The sequence below is a fragment of the Anser anser genome (assembly GCF_964211835.1).
Source record: "Anser anser genome assembly, chromosome: 1".
Classification (NCBI taxonomy): Eukaryota; Metazoa; Chordata; class Aves; order Anseriformes; family Anatidae; genus Anser; species Anser anser.
Window position 1 is genome coordinate 30,162,109 of NC_139720.1, and position 19,789 is coordinate 30,181,897.

General features: G+C 34.9%; 1 protein-coding gene across 7 annotated transcripts in view; it reads left to right on the forward strand.

Moving 5' to 3' along the window:
* Positions 1–19,789, forward strand: part of IMMP2L (inner mitochondrial membrane peptidase subunit 2) — a 464,509-nt gene that overhangs the window by 358,346 nt on the left and 86,374 nt on the right. For 5 of the 7 annotated variants that reach the window (XM_083800913.1, XM_083800916.1, XM_083800917.1 and 2 more), the window contains one exon: positions 6,512–6,614. The exons of the other annotated variants lie outside the window; for them this stretch is intronic. In XM_083800913.1, coding sequence (XP_083657039.1) covers positions 6,512–6,614 — 103 coding nt within the window. The remainder of the gene's footprint in view (positions 1–6,511; positions 6,615–19,789) is intronic. 7 annotated transcript variants of the gene reach the window in all.

Here is a 19,789-nt window from a genome sequence, read left to right on the forward strand (position 1 = left end):
ATAAATAAATTTATTAATATAAAAGTAGATGTACAGTACATATTTTCATATTCTCCTGACTTCTGAGGGGGAAGATAAATTTATCTTGGCAAAGATCCATGCTAAACTTTGAAGAGTAGCTTCTGTACCTATTTGTAATATGGCACTGAAAGTCGTATCTTCACTGATATATATACATCAAAATTATCTTCAATTCCATTACAAAAACATAAAAGTAGAGTACTTTTTGGGCAACAACATTTTAGAACATTTGACTTAGTCTTATATGTTTTCACACAGCAGATAATTCACAAAAACTGTAAATATCAGTATTTGGTTAGACTGGTTTTTAATTTAAGTTAAAATGCAGTAATTTTTCTGAATACTGTATGTTTTAAAAGTGATTAACTGCAATTTTGAAGAAGCTGGTGAAGCAAGTAATGACTAAATAATTATTTTGCTTAGAATAACATACTTTCTGAGAAAATATCTAATTAATAAAAGAGAGCTACAAACATCTGCCATGACTTCTAGATTATATTTCTAAAGATATTTACTGTTACCATCGCTGAGACTTATAAATCTGCAATGATGCAACAAAATTGGCTGTGGCATCACTTTGGTAAAAAGGCTTTAGCTGGGAAAAAAAGAGACACCATCTGAAGTTCAGCATCATACTTGCTTTGCTTATTATAAAAACTTGCTTTTATTGTCCCTCTGTTCTGAATGAGAAAACTAGTCAATTAGTCTTCATTTTTCATAAATCTTCTAAATATCTCATTCATAGCAAAAGGTGAAACCTACATTGTTTAAACGGTTGAAAATTTGCCCAAGTATGGGTGAAGGAATCATTTGTCTCCTTAACAACTGCTCCTAATCTCCCCAGTCTGGAGTCTCTTGTTTCTGTCATTTCAGCCTACCTGCTTTTGGAGGTCCATCCCAAACATGGATCTCCTCCGGCACTTCTCCAGAGCATATTTTCAACTCAGATCTATTTCAATAATCGATTGATCTACAGCTTTTAAGGAAAACATGCTTCAGCTCTGAGGCAAATATTAATAGCTGCAGAAAACCAAAGCATATTCCCAAACCTGCTGACATACTCTCATGCATAGTCTGGTAACCTGGCCTTAAAACAAAATATTTATTTGGTTCACACACATAAACTTGTCTTCTAAAGGCAGCTGATTAAGTAACAGGTTGTGGTCAAAAGCATATAGAACTTGTAAGGGAAGGGTTAAAATAAAAAGACACAGATGGCTGCATGTGTCTGTTGGAAGGGAAAACAGAGATTTCTTAGGGGGTGGAAGGTGTTTAGTGTCATGTGGAAAATGCCCTGTGGTGATACTAATATAATTTACATGATACATTACAATAAGGTTTGTACCTTGGGATCTGGGTGTCATCTGAAATTGAATATCTTACTAGTTTTCATTCTGTGAAGTTGATGAAGATGGATACATGTGATAAATTTCCATGTGCATCAATTTATGTTGTTTGGAAAAAGTTGTTCTTAGCATGATATAGGTTACCTTTTTTTTTCCTTTTTTTTTTTTTTTTTTCAAAAGAGTTTGTGTATGTTTACTATCTCCTATGCAAACAGAAGAAATTGTCTACAGTGTCTGTTCCCTGATAGCACCCAAAGGTATGGAGATTGCAGGGACCTTCTGGTTTCTCAAGGTCGAATCAAGTGGAAGGCAATCATTCCTCATCCAACTTAGCAGAGCCAAGTTGCTTGCTTTGGCACTGGTACCACATCCTAAAAAAGCAGATTTTTCTTGCTAGTGGACAGGTGGTTAGAATGCCATATAGAGCTCATTTTTGACTGTCAAGATTGAAATTATTTCTCAGCCAAGGATAGATATAAGTACATCTGTTAACTATTAAAACATGGAGTTTAAAAAAAAAAAGCCAACCAAACAAAAAACCCCGACAAAAATACCACCTTTGCATTGAGTTCAAAACGTATTTGAAATGTAAGAAAAAAAATGAAATTTCAGACAAATTTCTGTAAAAGTGACTAAAAGGCTAAAAGTAATTCCATTACATTCTCATCAATAAAATTAATGGAACTCTCCTAGACTCAGTGTTATTACAGTGAGTAGTCAAAACTGGGGTTTGAGCAACTGTAGCATAGGTGGTCATTGCTAACCTCTCAAATACCTAGGCAAAAGCTGAAATATTTATTTACACACATCAATATAGGTTTTTACAGATGCTTGACTACTTCGTATGAAAATCTGGGTATTTTAATGTCTTTACCTATATTATTCTGAAAGTGGATTTTTAAAATGATAAAATGAGTAGAATATAAAGTGCTGAACAGTTTGTTTTTTTAAAGATATTATGTTTCAGAAAGTGAAAGACTGCCCTTTATCAGGAGAGGCTTTCAATGTAAAAGATTGTTCAGTAATTATAACTTGTGCTAATGAACTGGATATGGAATTAACAAATACTAAGTTAATTATCACTTGCACAAATTGTTCTCTTAAGAATTCACTCAGAAATCTTCTGAATTTAATTAAATACTTAATGTGTGAGAGCTAACGGAGGTCAAGATTACATGCAAATGCAGAAAAATGAGTTGAAGTATTCTCTTAACTTAGAAGGAAAAATAATAGTTTTTTTGTACTGCTTTCAAAATACACAATTTATTGCATTCCTTTTGTAGCAAAGGCCTCTCAGAATGAGTTGATATAAAATTCCTGGTGAACTAGTGCTGGTTCCTGGTGCTTTTATTTGATATTTGGCTTGAGGATTTTAGGTATTGTTATTGTTGAAGAGTGCTAGAAACATTCCTAAGTGAGTTTTCACTTTTATTTTTTATTTTTTTTTCACAGAACTAGTGATCATTATACTTGTAATTTGTAATTATTTACATGGTACTGAATCTGAAAAGTGGATGGCAGTTGCCTGCAAGTCATAGCATTCTCTTATCCTTAAGAGAGAGACTTCAATCAACATTTCTCTTTCCTCTCAGAAATAGTGTTGCACTATTTGTGTTAGAATTTGGCCTTGTAGGACTGCATAAAAAGATGGGTGATGTTTCCTTTCAGCATGTCTGGCTAAAATGTTTAACTAATGAAATAAATGAATGGCAGTTGGTGTATTAAGAGGAAGAGCCATATTGCCAATGTGGCACACACACATGGTCTCTCTCCTCCTTGTAATTTAGGACTGAGATTAAAGTGTTTAATTTCTGTAAAATTCATGTGAGAGAGAGGCAGTGTTAATAACTAACTGACTAATTTTGATTATGAAACAATTTGGACTACCTTCAAAGGAGAGAAAACGATAACTTTTTTGTTCTTAGAAAAAGTCAACGTAGTGTTTGCAGCAGTAATTAAAAATAACCTACTGTCATTAACTGAATATGGTTTTCTGAAGCCTGGTTGGCTTGCATGAATGATTTATCGATCTGCTGTGGAGTAATTCAACAATGAAATTATCTTGAAAATTAAAAACAATATTAAGTAATGGATGATCCAATTTACTGTAACATGAGCTTATTGTTGTAGTTTGGTACTAATTCATGCAGTGAAAGGCTCAAATAAAACTTTGTTTCTAAATTTCAGCCTGCCCTCCAAAGGACAGTGTTTGCAGGAGTATTGCTACAGTGGACACAAAGTCCCCAGGCAACTGCCCTGTGCAAATACCTACACTAACATTTTGAATGAATTATCTTAGGAAAATAATTTTTTTTGCCTCTCTTTTGTTCACAGATATACAGGTACTTTTTGTTTGTGATATATCCCGAAAATTTTACTATTGCTTTTACTATTGCACCTACAGGTGGGAAAAAATAATGATTTTTATACTCCAGACGTTAAATGGCAGAAGGTTTTACATTTTTCTGCAGAGCTTACAGAGAATTTATTGATTTAGTATCAGTCCTATCTACTAAAATAGATAAACTACTGCTTCTGTTTATTTTCCATTTCTCTTTCCTATTCCCTTAATACACTTATTAACCTTATCAATTTTAATTCTATGTCTTCTAAGTTAAATCTTTTTGCATGCAATCATCTGTTATTTTTTTCAATTTGAGAATTTTTACATAATTTCTTATTAATCACTGAAAGAGACAGGGATTTTGCATAACTGAAACAAAATTTTCTGCTTTACAATGGCTTCTTCAAAAGTAGAAAAGAAATATATATTTTCCTATATTGTAGAAATAATAAAAAGAGCCAATGATAATTACTGAACTCTATACTCTATTTATTTTCTGCTTTAGACCCTAAAGAACACACTATACACTAGTGTTAAGCCTTTGTATTTTCATAGGCTCTCTGCAAATACAAGGTCTAGCCATGCAGACTAAATTCTCTCCATTTTTGTTTCCAAATACTTATTGCAAAAGCTTTTATTTTCCCATTCCTGTTAATAATTTCATAAGCTTAATAAAGGAAGAGATTATTTGGGTGTTGGAGACTGTGTGTGATCAGAGAAGGAATCACTGACTGACATTTGCCAGATTATTTTCTTGGCATTTATGAGGCGAGCATGTCAGCAGAATTAACTTTCAAATCCCTTTCACCCACGGATGAAATTCAGTTTTGTACATAAAGTCTGTGAAGGTACAAAACTTCATCACAATCTACTGTTCTATATTCAGGAAGATGAATAGAAGAGAAAATTAAATATTTTTTGAGCTATTGTTTGCCTTTATCACTGATGGAAGATATTAATTTATTAATTTTCAGAGTGTCTAATCAGACAGAACAGAATTAGTGGCAAACTTCTCTGAACTATATCTTAAAACACATGCTTCTAGTAAAATATGTTCTCATTTGGTACTTAATAAAATAAGTGATTAGTGAGACAAAGCATTATGGAATCTCGAAACATAAACACTTTTATTGTCCAGACTATTTTTAAAGGAAAAAAAAAAGTAGTTGCATTGTAAAAAATAGCTATTTTAGCATAATTAAATTTTTACAGACTCTTTGCATTTTAGAAATCATATGCTTACCAACTTGGGATAGTTACACATTTTTATATAAATGATATAGCAACTCAGCCTTAAATATTATGTAATATGATTTTTTTTCTAAAGAAAGATGAAATGTTGAGTCTCTTTTTCCACAAATAGGCTATCATTTTTTCAGTTTCTAATAAAAACTCAGATAGAACTTCCATTAGAATTTAGTTCTGGCAGCCTTGTCCTTTCAGCTGCCTCTGAAGCTGTTTGAAAAAGCACTGTTTGGATTCTGTGACTTACAAAGTAGATTATTATTTTTATTTGACTTTATTAATGCACTTTTGAGGATTCCTTGTTTATTTAATATTTCACAGTCATCTGGCTATTGATTAGCTTGTCCTCATAACATTCACTCTCTCTCTCTCTCTCTCGCCACCCCTCTCCAAAAAACAGTTTTCTCATTTTGATTTGTGACCATCCCCAATCAGCTTTGTTCAGCTGAATCTGCTGGTGAAAGTGATTTTCTGTCTTCAGCTGACATTCTTCAGTTTTTGAGCATGCTCCTGTTTTGCCTTCTGCATTAAGGGCAGGTGGTGAAACAAGGTGAGCAGCTGGAAGCAGCAAGCTAGATCAAAAGACTGTTTCTCTCTGGTCAGATGTGGTTACCCAATACAAGATAAAAGGTTATCACTACCCATAGTCCTGTCTGTAAATGCTTCATCATGATAATAATTCAGTGTCCCTGATAGAATTACCTCCCTGCATGAATGTTTGCAGAATAACAGATCCTATCTGAAAGAAAAGTGTATGATAGAAGGCAGACTGCAGTTGTGAGAATGACAGCTACTCAGGAACTAGATACAGGAATTTTGCATACTGCAAACCTCAGCTTGTAGGGCTCTGTAGCTTGTAATTTTTGTAATATCATTGCATGCTGAGACACTGTTTCAGCATGAATTTCTGTAGAGAATGGCTTGAATTATCAATATATATATATATATATATATATATATTTCCATCAGTTGGCCTTCTAGATGTTTCCTTTAAGTTTATCCTGTTTAGCTTGTTACAGGTGAAGAAATCCTACCCCCAGGATATAGACATTACTGTAATCCAAGCTCTGAATCTAAGGCCAGGTCACATATACCAGATTAGTTTTGAGGAGTACCTAATGCTACCCTGAAATGAAAGCAAACTCGATACAATATCTTTATGTGACTATGACATATGTCCACTGGCAGTTACCTGAGATAAAATCTGATGGTTCAAAGAATTGTTACTACAGATATGGAAATAAGAGTTCCTTAATTATATTTAACTGAAAAGTCTTTTACACCCTGTTGTGATGTGATTTTTGCCAGAGCAATTTAGTAAACAGGCCCTGATAGTGCAACTAGCTCATACAAAATTGTTATTCATTTTTACTTGAGTAGCATTATTGAAACCTAAAGGACTTTAGTGGTTTTTTTGTTTTGTTTTGTTTTAAGCAAGTGTTCATGGTGTCCAAGGTCAAATTCCAAAACAACGATATGTGAATTTTCATAAAAAAAATGCTTTTTTTTTTTTTGAATTGATTAGCCTTTTTTGCAATTTTGCAATTCTTTTTAGAACCATTGGATACAAAAAGAAGTATGTGAAAGTTCCCCATGGACATATTTGGGTGGAAGGTGATCACCATGGGCACAGCTTTGACAGCAATGCGTTTGGCCCGGTAAGTCAATTAGCTGTGTATCATTTAAGCTTGCAACTGAAAAGCGGTGCATATCTCTTGGTTAATTTGTGCAACACAGCATGTGTGAACTCCACATGATTGTGCTCTTAGTATTTTTTGTGGGAAGTATTAGATTTCATAAAATATTTTAGTGGATTGCGATTGACTTTGCTTTTAACTATTATAAAAGTAACAAAGACTCCTTTGAATTCCCCCACATGGAAGAAGACGGAGTAGAGCTTTTAAATTGTAGGGATGTACCGGAGGAGTAGGCAGAGGGCGAGCCAGCTCCCTGTAGCTGACAGATGCTCCCTGAGGATGTTGCCAGCTGATGCAATTTGGAGTGGCTCCCTCCAAGGAGCTTGTCTTGCTCTAGTGCCAGTGCTGGGATAAAGAATTAGGAAACTGTAAGTGCACTTAGCAAGTGTTAACTGGTAACTGGTCTATGGATGACAGTAGGGATATTTCAAATCTTTCCCCAAAGTAAATATTTAAGTTTTCTTATTATGGGTCCATTTTCATATTGAATTATGTCAAAATGTAACCTGAAAGATCTTTTTCTTGACCGGTAAAAATGCGTGTCTGTTCATCAGGGAGACAGTAAATGTTTTTTCTGCACTCCAGTTTTAGTTAGCTTTTGGTTTTGTTACTCTGTGTGAAATCATGTTCTTGTTTTAACTTAACCTAGCATTCAGAAGATAATAGTCATGTAATCTGTGCATTCTGCTGTGTAAATACAAATCCTATAAATCCTTTTTGCCCTATTCCAAATGCATTTTTTTGAGTTTAAGGGAGAATTCTCCTTTAATATTATAAAAAGCCGGTGCTTTTCACAGGTAAGTTGTCAAGGGTAGATTTATTTCATCTTTCGTACCTATTTTATACAGAAGTCGTCCACTGGCATTAGTTGAATTAATGACAGCAAGGAGCTTATGAATTTGTCTGGCTTCTAGAAGAAGAGACCAATTGTTTATACTTGTTGTCTAGAAAAAGATGGAAAAAAGCCTACTGTCTGTTTCTGAGTAGTCTAATGATGCCATTACTCTCTTCATTCTTCTCTTTATTGTTGTTATTATTTGTGTTCGTGTTGCACTTGCTATTTTTCATTGTTATTTTTTCTGTTACTACTTTCTAAGATTTCTGACATCTTGTTTTAGAGGTTCTCTCCTGCAGGATTTCATTCAGTCTGTCCTGTGGAGGTATCTCTTTCCTTTCTTTCTAGGCTATTCCTTTTCTGTTTCATTCTCTGTTTCCAAGGTAAATCATAGTCATAAAAGCACTTTTTTTTTTTTTCACTTAAAAATATTTGCCAGTGTAGACTTAGAGTATAAGGAATTTTTAAGAGTCAGGCATTGGTTTCACATTTACACCATCTCACACAGAAATTTATACATGGTTAAATTTTCAAGGTAGTCACCTTATAGTTTTCATACAACGTAGCATGTTGGGTTAAATCTGAATACCCTGAGGTTTTTACTCAGTTCATTGATATTTATAAATACTAGAAAATTACCTTCGCAAGACTATGACCTCACATTAGGTGCTAGCTAACATCTGATAGTATGTCACTTTTCTTACAGAAGCTTTAGAGAGCTACTACGATAGCTTTGGACAATGAATTCTTTAGCTATTTGCAGGAATAATGAGCCCTGTATTGTTTTGATGAATACATTATGGACAGGTCAACTGCAAATAGGTATTCTTCTGTGACATTTAATTAGAGCAGCAATTGTTGAATACAGACAAAAGGAGGCAGAAGAGATCACAGGGCTGGAAACTAGCTTGAGAAGAATAAAATGTTGAGAAATTTCAGCTGTAGAAGAAAAGGAAGAATATATTTAGAAGAGCACGCTAGATGGCTGGTTCTTAACATTATACACAGATTAGATTTTAGGTAACTGGGGCGCTTTGTACCCCTCTGTGTGCTGCAGTCTTGAGATCTCTTGCACAAGCGCAAGTAAGATTATTGGATGAAAAACCTAAAAATAGTTAACAGCATTTTCTAAGTCTGAAAGTAAGACAGAGTTCCTAGTTATGCAAAACAATTTGCTTATTTTCTTGTAGGAAGTAGAAACATGTATTAGTAAGAGTAAGGTATCTTACTCTTGAAGAGGATCTATCTGTCTATCTCTCGAAGAGGAAGCTCAGGGGAGACCTTATTGCTCTCTACAACTACCTGAAAGGAAGTTGTGGGGAGCTGGGTGTCAGCCTCTTCTCACAGATAACTAGTGATAGGACTAGAGGGACTGGGCTCAAATTGCGCCAGGGGCGGTTTAGGTTGGAAATTAGGAGACATTTCTTCTCAGAAAGAGTGGTCAGGCATTGGAACGGGTGGAGTCACCGTCCCTGGGGGTGTTCAAGGAGAGGTTGGACATGGTGCTTAGGGACATGGCTTAGTGGGTGGTAGGGTGATCTTGAAGGTCTTTTCCAGCCTTAACGATTCTGTTCTGTTCTGTTCTGCTTTAAAGCATTAAAATCACTCTCTTCAAGCCATTCAGAAGGTATGCTCTTAATTTAAACACCTTTGCTCTCATAAGACTACAATAGTCATAAGGAACAGACTGTGCAGTGGTGAGATATGAACCCCTTGTTCTCATTCTGTTGAAATATTATAGGTCACTTTAAAAATTAGATTATGTTATGTGCATCACGGTTCTGATTTGCAAAAACAAATATATTTTCTTGGATCACAAGACTCAGTAAAAATAGTATACTTTTAAGATGGGTTACGTTGTAGGCCTACCACTTCTCAAATTTCTTGCAATCTTAAAATAGAAAAGCACATATACTGTAGATAGTGTGACAGTAATATTTTGTAGATGAGTTTAATGAGTTACATGGGGCATAAAAGGAAATTATGGAAAAACAGATTGAGAACAGATGTTAGAATCAATTTTTCTCTTTGAGAATAACAACATGTGTAATGGCCTAATGGGTTAGGTTGATAAAGCAACAACCCTGAGATCATTCAAGATCTAAATTAGATACACCTTTAGAGAGAGATGGATTTCGAAAATGTAAAATCTTGACAAATTAAATTATCTTTACTTAGCTCATAAAAATCTTATAAAATAAATTCTATTATTTATTGTTATTACATGCTTTTAAAAGGACTAAAATTGGAAAGTTAAGGTATAGATAGATGTTTTTCTGAGGTGTTAAATAAAATGAAAATATTTTAACAAAGATTTGGAAAGGTTTTACATTTCCTTTCTGCTTAGTTGTTTCTTTGAATAAAATTAATACCTCAACTGATGTTACAAAAATAACAGGACATGTATGATTAGTGCTGAATTAGACATGTTGTTAACTCAACTCTATATATTCAAAACTTAAATATTAATTGCCTTTCCAGAGTAGTCGACGAAATTAAATTGTGATTTTAATTAGTGTGATTATTGTACATTGTCTTTGAAAAACTGTTGCTTAGTGCAATACAGATTGGCAGATCTTACATAATACTACTGCTTTGATGCTGCTGTGTTTCAGGTTTAGAAATATGTCATGTCAGCCATTCATAACGCTGAGCATAGTGGTTTTGAATAGCAGCCAATAAATATTCAGAGAACTTGGATCTTTTTACTATTATTTAAGGGAATAAAAAAATTACATTTTTCTGGAAATTTATTTCAATTATCTGGACTAGAATAGTGATTTCTACACAATTCTCTCTTATTGTTTTCAAATTCTTATAGAATGAAATCGAGCATTTATGATATTTGTTTAGCATTGTTTAAATGCTATGGGAGTCTAATAATGACTCCTTGCTTATATAATTATGATACTCCCCACCTTTTTCTTTTCAGTTCTGGTAATGTTGTAATTTTGGGCCTTTCTACTATGAGGTTGTAGTTCAATGGTATAGGAAACATTTTTTCTTTGCTCAGAAATGTAGAAGCCACTTTATGTAAACTATTGATCTGCTATTAAACTCCTCTGCTGCTTCAGACTTCTTAAAGAATCAGGTAACTTGATGGTGAGGTTTGTACCGGGTCACTTATTGTCTGGCGTTATGTTGGCTGTGTAAGCAACATACAAACCAACTGACAATTTATAATTTGAATCTGATATTGCAGCTAATTCAAAGGATGAGTCATAAACTGTATACACATACAGATCAGATGCATAGAGTTGGCAGCCAGCAGTGACATCCAGAGGTGATTATGCTACCAATAAGTAAGGGTACCCGAGAACAGTTATTAGTAAATGCATACAATAACTAATTTATATGTATTCTTGGATGTGTACAGATGCAGTGAATAGTAAATATATAAAACCATTCAATTATATCTCATGGAGAGTTGTTTGGTAAATACAGGACTCTTATTGCTACATTTCTGTCTCTCCAGATGCCTCCAAACTGAGCATATGAAAGAGCTTTATAAAATTAGGGTTTAAAGTTAGTGGCAGTCTTGCAACTGACTGGTAAAGGACCTGAACAAAAGCTCATTAAAGTCAATGAGAGATTTCTATTGGCTTTAATGGCTTTGGATAAGACTCTTTATGAGTTAAGCTTCACAATCCAGTGTAAGGGCAAAAAGACTATTATCCTCCTTATCTTCCTGGGAAACCTGAGACACAGGTAGGTTAAGTACCTTGTCATAAAATATCTTTTTTGCCTCAGTCAGATCCCCATGCTAGCCCTTCTTATTAAAATTACGTATTTTAACGTGTTTACTCTCAAAACTGAATCCTGTTGAACTTGAGTCTGGCTTTTTGTTTAACAGAAATTTTATGTTCATAAGCTTCGAATGTGTAAATTGCTTTTAGTCAGCATTACTTTAATGGCTTTATTTATGATTCTCCATATAAGCAATTCTGTACTGTAAGTTCATGCAATAAACTAACTGAAAAACACTCTTGTCTGTTTACCTGTTATTTCTTCTTTCAGCAGCACAAACCTGTGACTAGAAAACTCTATAGAAAAGAGTGATTTTAATTTGCTATTCAAAGAGATATATCATAATCATTTTTGGATATAAGACAAAAATGGTTTGCCTGTTAACCCTCAATGGGCAAATTCAGTTAATAACAGTAACAGTGTGGCCTATTATAATCTTAAACTGATCCAATATTTCTCTTTGTAACTACTGTTAGCGAGTATAAATAGTCAAAATCAGAAAGCTTGAAAACGGTAAGGTGATCTAAAATAAGACGCTCTTAGTGAAGTTCAGTTCACGACTTCTAATAAAGGAATGTTTGAACCAAGAGATCTGCAGCCCATGAGAGTAACTGTTTCACATGCTCTCCTTCTAAGGCAGGATCAGAGGACAGTTGAAGGAAGAAGCAGATATCTTTCCACTGTACTGGATTACTTGCATAATAGTAAACACAGAATGCTACATATCCTAAAAGTGCAAATCATCTTGGTGATGATTTTGCCATCTGCTGAAGATGAGCTACAAACTAGTGCAAGAATCCCCCTGAAATGCAGCAGCTGCTAAGGCAAAAGGTGGGAAGAGTTTAACAGCTCACAGCAACGTGCTGAGGAGCACTCTGTTAAAATTGCAAAGTAAGGTATGTAGGCAGGGCACACACTTCCCATAGGGAATTCTGCCAGATCTCAAAAGACTTCGTGATCCCATTTGTGTCCCCATACTCCAACCAGCCATCTCAAGTCTCTTAAGATAAATAAAGTAACAGGGTGATGACCTTTATCCCAATCCCTATTTTTCTTTGTTTAGACCAAAGTCAAGAGATGGTCAAGCCTTGTGAAATGAAATGTGATTTTTTGCAAACAAAAACAAAACAGCTATCTATGCTTACACTGATAAAGCTAATGTAGGTGAGTGTAATAGTGATGGCATAGTAGTGAGTGAATACTGGGAATGACTTCAGGGACTTAGATACATCTATTTGCTATCTGGTGTTGCAGCTTCTTCTGTCATTTTGCTACCACTGACCACTTCTTGCTCTTATGGGACAACTGACGACTCTTATGGGATCTGTGACATTTCTACTTTATCTCTTGGATATTAAAGATGAAAAGAAGCTGTGTTAAAACAGGATGTGTAATGCAGATATGCAATCAATGACATCCCGTTATATTTATCTCTGGCCACTGGCAAAAATGAAATAAATAAACCTGTTTACAATCAGAAAAAAGACTTTTCCTATGGAGCATGAAGTTGCCAGTAGTAAATAGCATGCACACACAGCTTGAACTTGTAAAAGTCTATGATGAATAAAATGGATAGGACATTATATGTTACGAGTGATGATGAAGGGTAATATGCTTGTCCCTTTTGAGAGAATATTATAAGAGATTCAAATTGGGATGGTGGCTTGCCTGTTGAGAATGACAATTCACCCTAGGAGCTGCTTTGGTAATAAGATTGTGTGGCCTCACAGTCTGTTAAATTATCATGACTAACTAAATTTGCAGAATAGAGAATAAAAGGTTCTCTATGGCTGTCCTAACTCTTTTTGAAAGTAAAATATTTAGCCTGATTGTAGTCTAAATCAATGCATAAAAGTTAATCTTTCAAGCAGCCTGGCTATCATCAATCCAGACAGGGCTCTCTCTGAACCTTATATAACATTCCTGACTATATGCTCAGAAAGCTTTTCCTTTTTGTTACTCAATTACTGTAAATAGGATGCTAAATTTGGTATATCCTTTAAGCACATCCAGAATAGAGAATTTTTTGAATCCTTGTGACTAAAAGCTCTCAATTAAGTCTATGCTATTTCTTGATAATGGAACATTCACGAGGACTTGTAAAGTAGCTGAAAGTTGTGGTTTTTATCTTAGTTATGTCAAATCCTATATATTTTATGCTTGCCAGCTAATTTTCTTTACTATGGTACTTGGAAGTGTTCCTGTTATTTACCATTCTACTATGCAAAAAGCTTCAGTCATCATGCTTATGGAACAGGTTTTACGTAATAAACCCAAGCACAATGAATTATTAATCCAAATATTTGGCAAATATTTATGAATACAAGGACATTTAAATGATTTTCCAACCACAGTGAAAAGAACGGTAGGCTGAACAGCATGCACCTGTTTTTGACATAATTTATGTTGACATAAACCAGGAAAAAAAGAAGTTGAAACAATTTTAGATTGATTTAATAAAATATTAAAAGAGATCAGAGAGCTGTCAGATTCATACCATCATTTGTAATTAACTAATTTGAACAGCTCTACATTCAAATATATAATTTGCTGAACTCTGAACGTATTGTATACCTCTTCATCAGTTTCCTCACAATTCTATTTCACTAAAGTTACAGCCTGAAATGCCTTTTTTTTTTTTTTGATAAACACTCTGCAGAATTTATAGCATTATATCATTATATCATCTCATAAATGACTTGTTCTAATAGAAGTAGGGCGCAAAGGAATCTTTCCTGACTTTTCTGTGGTTTAAATGGATAGGGAATTTTGATTCCTAAATTCATGTTAAGATTTCCAAGGACTTCATTTAAAAATCCACTGAATGTTTTTGTTTGTTTCTACTTTTGCTTCCTTGAATGTGGAACATTGTTAAAGTTCAGTCAATGATTACTAAAATAATGTTCTAAATTTTATTTTCATAGAATCATAGAATATCCCGAGTTGGAAGGGACCCATAAGGATCATCGAGTCCAACTCCTGGCACCACACGGGTCTACCCAAAATTTTAGACCATGTGACTAAGTGCACAGTCCAAACGCTTCTTAAATTCAGACAGGCTTCCCTGGGGAGCCTGTTCCAGTGTGCGACCACCCTCTTGGTAAAGAACCTCTTCCTGATGTCCAGCCTAAACTTCCCCTGCCTCAGCTTGACACCATTCCCGCGGGTTCTATCACTGGTGATTAAGGAGAATAGGTCAGCGCCTGCCTCTCCACTCCCCCTCGTGAGGAAGCTGTAAACCACAATGAGGTCTCCCCTCAGCCTCCTCTTTTTGAGGCTGAACAGGCCCAGTGACCTCAGCCGCTCCTCATATGTCTTCCCCTCTAGGCCCTTCACCATCTTCGTCGCCCTCCTCTGGACACTCTCCAACGGTTTTACATCCTTTTTGTACTGTGGTGCCCAGAACTGCACACAGTACTCGAGGTGAGGCCGCACCAGCGCAGAGTAGAGTGGGACAATCACTTCCCTTGACCAACTAGCGATGCTGTGCCTGATGCACCCCAGGATACTGTCGGCCCTCCTGGCTGCCAAGGCACACTGCTGGCTCATATTCATTTTGCAGAATTACAGGAAATTGTTATCTATCTGATTCCATTATTTTAACAGGAAAACAGTAGTGTTGTCACTACTATTGTCATTAAGTTTCCTGATCCTAAAGTAAGACTATTTGGCCTTAGCATCTATATTACTGCATGTCATATCAAGATGTTAGACGTGTATTAATATGGCAGTGAATGTGCAAACTAATGCTTATTTATTTACAAATGTATGTTTGTTTATTTGGGGAGCAAATGTTATTAAATATGATGAGTAATATTATCAGAACTACCAATACTTCTGTAAATTATTAAAGGGAAGTAATTGTTTCCATCTAGTTTGTGCCTGGTGGCTCTGAGTACTATGTCTGGTTTGGGGCTTCCCTACTCAAGAGTTACAGTGACACAGGGAAAAGATTCCTGTGAAGGGCTCCTGCAGTGGAGCTGTAGCACATGGTGTAGAGGAGAGCCTTCAAGAAAGCAGCTTGTTCAGCCATGAGCAGAGAAGGTGATAGGGTGGGCTCATGGCTGTCCTCAGCATACAGGAGAGTCAGACACTTCTCAGAGGCACATAACAGTAGGGCAAAAGACAACACAAGTCCCAGCACAGGAAATTCTGAATAGGTATTAGGGTTTGTTGTTGTTGTTGTTGTTTGTTTTCAATATGCAAGTCGTGCATTGATTACCCAGAAAGTTGCTGAAATCTCAGTTCTGTGAGATAGTTTAAAATGAAATGAAATGTTACTGGGAAAGTCCCTGAGCAACCCAAGCTGGCCTTGTTCTGAGTAGGAAGTTGGGCCAAATGACCTCCAAATGTCCCTTCCTACCTATATGATTCTGTGCATCCTTGTAAGCCAATTTTATTTTGTCTATATTCTGGATAATACATTTACTGCCTTATGTGTTAACACATAAACCTTATTTATCGAAAGAGGAAAAATGGTCAAATTATTTACTGCATTAGGGCTTTGTTATTTTTACATTGTCTTAAAGGATTATAAAATATATTAAATTACATATCCGATTGTACAAGTTCTTTTTGTTTGTTTGCTTGCTTGCTTGTTTGTTTGCAAACGTTTATATGTGTTCCTTTGGTTCTAAAAGGAAAAGTTTAAAAGAACAGAGGTGATATGAAACAAAGGTGTCATGAGTCTTCCCAATTTGGCCATGATTAACATTCAGCCTAGGCAGAGAAGATATGACATAAATATACATAAGTAAGATAAAAAAAGGTTATGGCTCAAAAGGATATCTTGTCTTGCTGTTTGAGCATGTATGGCCACATGAGAGGTATCTAAAAGAAAACACTTACTGCTCTTTTGATATTGAATTAAGTGAACCCATGATATTTTGGGCAGCACACCAAGAAATTAGGTGAAGCTCTCTTTTCCCTGGTCTCCCAGAAAGTGTGAGGACGGTCTCAGGATTTAATTTCAGATCTGATTATGTTTGTTAAAGAAAGCTAAGGGGACTACTCTTCTGCTGTGTTGTTCTGTAATTTTGGGAGCAAGTGCCAAGGAGAATTAAATTAGATTCTTCTTTTCCATGATAAAGGCCTGACTAAATCCAGTTTAAAATTCCATCAAGTCAAATCATTTCAAAATTTGTCTAGAACAGATCACATGACATTTTGGTATTAAAAAAAAAATAATGATTTAATAAGAAGATAATCAAGAAAGCCAATGCAGGTTTGGAAATAGTTTTCACAATGTGAGTATGCATAAGGAGTTTCATGATCCTTTAACAGCATACACATTTTTTGAAGAATCACTTCAAATTTAGAGGTGTATTATGGAACAAATAAAAATATTTAATTAGAGCTAGAATCCTTAACTTGCAAATGTCTACTTATACATAGTTTTATGTTTACAAGTAATTCTTACTGATGTCATGGGACTGCATGATTCAGAGTGCTCCTTTCTGTTTACTGTGCTTTTTTTCTCTCTTTATCTTTAAATCTCTCTTTATCTTTAAAAAAAAAAAAAAAAAAAACACTTAATGAGTACCCCCAATTTAAACTGAATCATTTTAGTGGCTCATTAGGACGACAGCTATTTCAGTAACATTTTTAATTTTTAAACAGTTATAACTTTTCTTTTGTGGAAATAACTGTATTCCTGATTGTTAGCCATCAAAGGGTTTTCCAAGCTGTGTTTTTGATAAGTAATAATAACGTAGAATGAAAATTTTTCCTTATGATTTTTAATGAATTCAAAGTAAAAAAAATATAAATTTAATTGTCTGATGAACATAATCATAGTGTTGCCTAGAGAAACTTTCAGTTTCATAGTAGAATTTTGAATTTATTCATTCTCCCTTTCACTACCGGAGAGACAAATACAAAAAATAGTTCTTGAAACATAAACCCCACAGAATCTTAGATTTACTGAGAGAAATAATGCCAAATAACAGAATAGTTACATGTATGTTTACAGTGCAATTTGAGACAGTATCAGTTAATTATACCTAGGTATAATTATTTTTATTTACTTGCTCTGAGGATTTGAGCACTAAAGATTAACTTTTATTAGGGTTTGAAACTTCATGTTGGTTTCATTTAGAGCTACTACAACTCAGTATCAGATCCAAGAACCAGTACAATTATTTTAACTCTTCTCTTCTAAACCTTGAGATCTAGAAACAGTTGCATGTAATATGAAAACTGGTAGTGGTAATAGCATTAAATAGTAATAATATCTCCATGATACTTCCCACGTAGTTAGTTAATATATGCTGCTTCCTTATAGCTTATGTAACTATACTATTTGTTTTCACGTAATTATTGAAAATATATTTAACTGCATTTGATGCAGAATAGAAATCTAGCATTAGGTGACCAGCAGCGCTCTGTGGTCACGAGGGCAAGTTTTGTACAGACCTTTGAACACCACTGATGCATAGCAATGCCAGCAAAATTACTTTTTTCCTCCAGTGCATCTATTCCAGTATGATGTTAGTGGTGTTTCTTCTTGAAACTGGATTAGAAATTTTAGAAAACAGGAATTTGTAAGCATAATAGTTGGGAGGTATCTGTTGTTGAATTAAGGGTGGAAGGAAACCAAGACAGCTGGTAATGTGAAGTGATAGTGAGGTCTGATATTTCTTTGCTTTCAAAGCTTGAAATTTGAAGATGATGAATAAGCTGCACTTTAAAAGCTTGGATCCTTGTTCAATAATTGATCAATAATCAGAAAGAAAGAAGAAAAATGGAAAAAAATATCTGCTGTTATTCTGTGGGAGTCATGCAATTTTAATAATGAAAATCCGTACAGTATCAGTCAAAAAAAATGGGAAAAAAATCTTTTATAGTATTTTGTGAAAGCAAAATGAGTTACCAGCTATTTTCTCAGAGTCACTCCATTGTGTTTAAGAGCAGAGTAAATGGTCCCTGCAATCACTGCTTTACAGCCATTGGATTAATGTATGTTAAGTGGTACTTATGCAATATTGCACATTGTTAGAGCTTATTAAACACTTTAGTTGATGTTGCAGAGTTATTGTTTGTAGAATATAGTTTTGATTTGGTACACAGCCAAGAGAGGAAACTTAAGAGCTACAAGCCTTCCCAATTTTAATTTGGATCACTTTAGGGGGAATCAGGTTTCTTTGTGGTTAAGTGAGAAGTTTTAAAGCCAAAGGCTGAGCTTCCTCCCACTAAAAATACACACAAAAAATATAACAAAGTCAAAAAATCCTAACTTGCTAGCAATTTAATATTTTAAATTCTTTATTTTGCCTGATCTTATTAACATATTTCACTATTATACAAATTAAAATTGAGGTTTAATTTGCAACTTACTAAAAACAGGTTTTGTATAATTTAGATGCCAAAATAGTAGACTCTTGGACTATTCCATAACAGATGTGAAACTGGTATCCAACATTGAATTTTGGCCATATACACACTATATCTAATAAAAGCCAGGGGAAGCCTGTGACCGAAACAAAGTGCTGAAAAAGTAAAGGGATCAGAAGAAGTAACTGCCTACAAAATTCTCCATGACTGCTCCTTGGCAGGTCATGGCTCCACCTACTGTAATAGCTACCTTCAAATTTCACAGACTTAGGCAGGAAGGAAGAACATGCCAGAGGATGTGATTTTTACTTTTATTTTTTTACAGTTTTATTGATTAGACAGACATACTCCAGAACCTGCCCCTCACCTTTGGAGGCCCTCACAATTTTGTGTCAATGAAGGCATAAGGTCACAACTCAAAGTATTCCTTAAGTAACATAAGATATGCTTATATTTAGTGAACAGAGTCATGTAGAGAGTAAGTCCACTCTTCCTAAAGTTATTGATAGCTATTAAAATGTTTGTAATATCAGAATGAATTCTTGTTCACATCAATTTTCAAAGTATCGTATTTTGAATTGAGGCCAAGAGTTTGGTAGTACAACAAAGCAATTAACTGTTAAATGACATCAGTAGTTAGAATAAACAAGAAAAAAATGCTAATGAAGAATACAGTCATCATGCTTATATTGAATGATGGAAGTTAGCCTCTATGCTAATGCATGTAGCATGGGAAATAAACAGGAGGAGTTAGATATATGAACACCTGCAGGGCTATGACTTCATTGGCATTATGGAGACATGGTGGGATGGCTCCCATGACTGGAGTGTTAGGATGGAAGGATGCAGGCTCTTTAGAAAGGACAGGCAGGGGAGGAAGGCCTGGTGGGAGGTGTCCCTGCCTGTGGGAGATGTCCTTTCCCATGGCAGGGGGCTTGGAATTAGATGATTTTTGAGGTCCCTTCCAACCCAAACCATTCTATGATTCTATGATTATTCATTTTGGATCCCACTCATGACTGTCTCACATCTTTCTATATGCCTTTTAGTGATGGCTACTCTTAGAGAGAATTTTGCTGTAAATATTTCACAAATATTTCTCTGGTGTCACAGTATCTCAGTTTCAAATAGCAGAAGTGATAAATGTGTTTATTTCAAATCTGCATTTCACTCTTTCCTTATACTGCTGAGTGTTAGGAATTATTGGTGTTGCTGAAGTCAG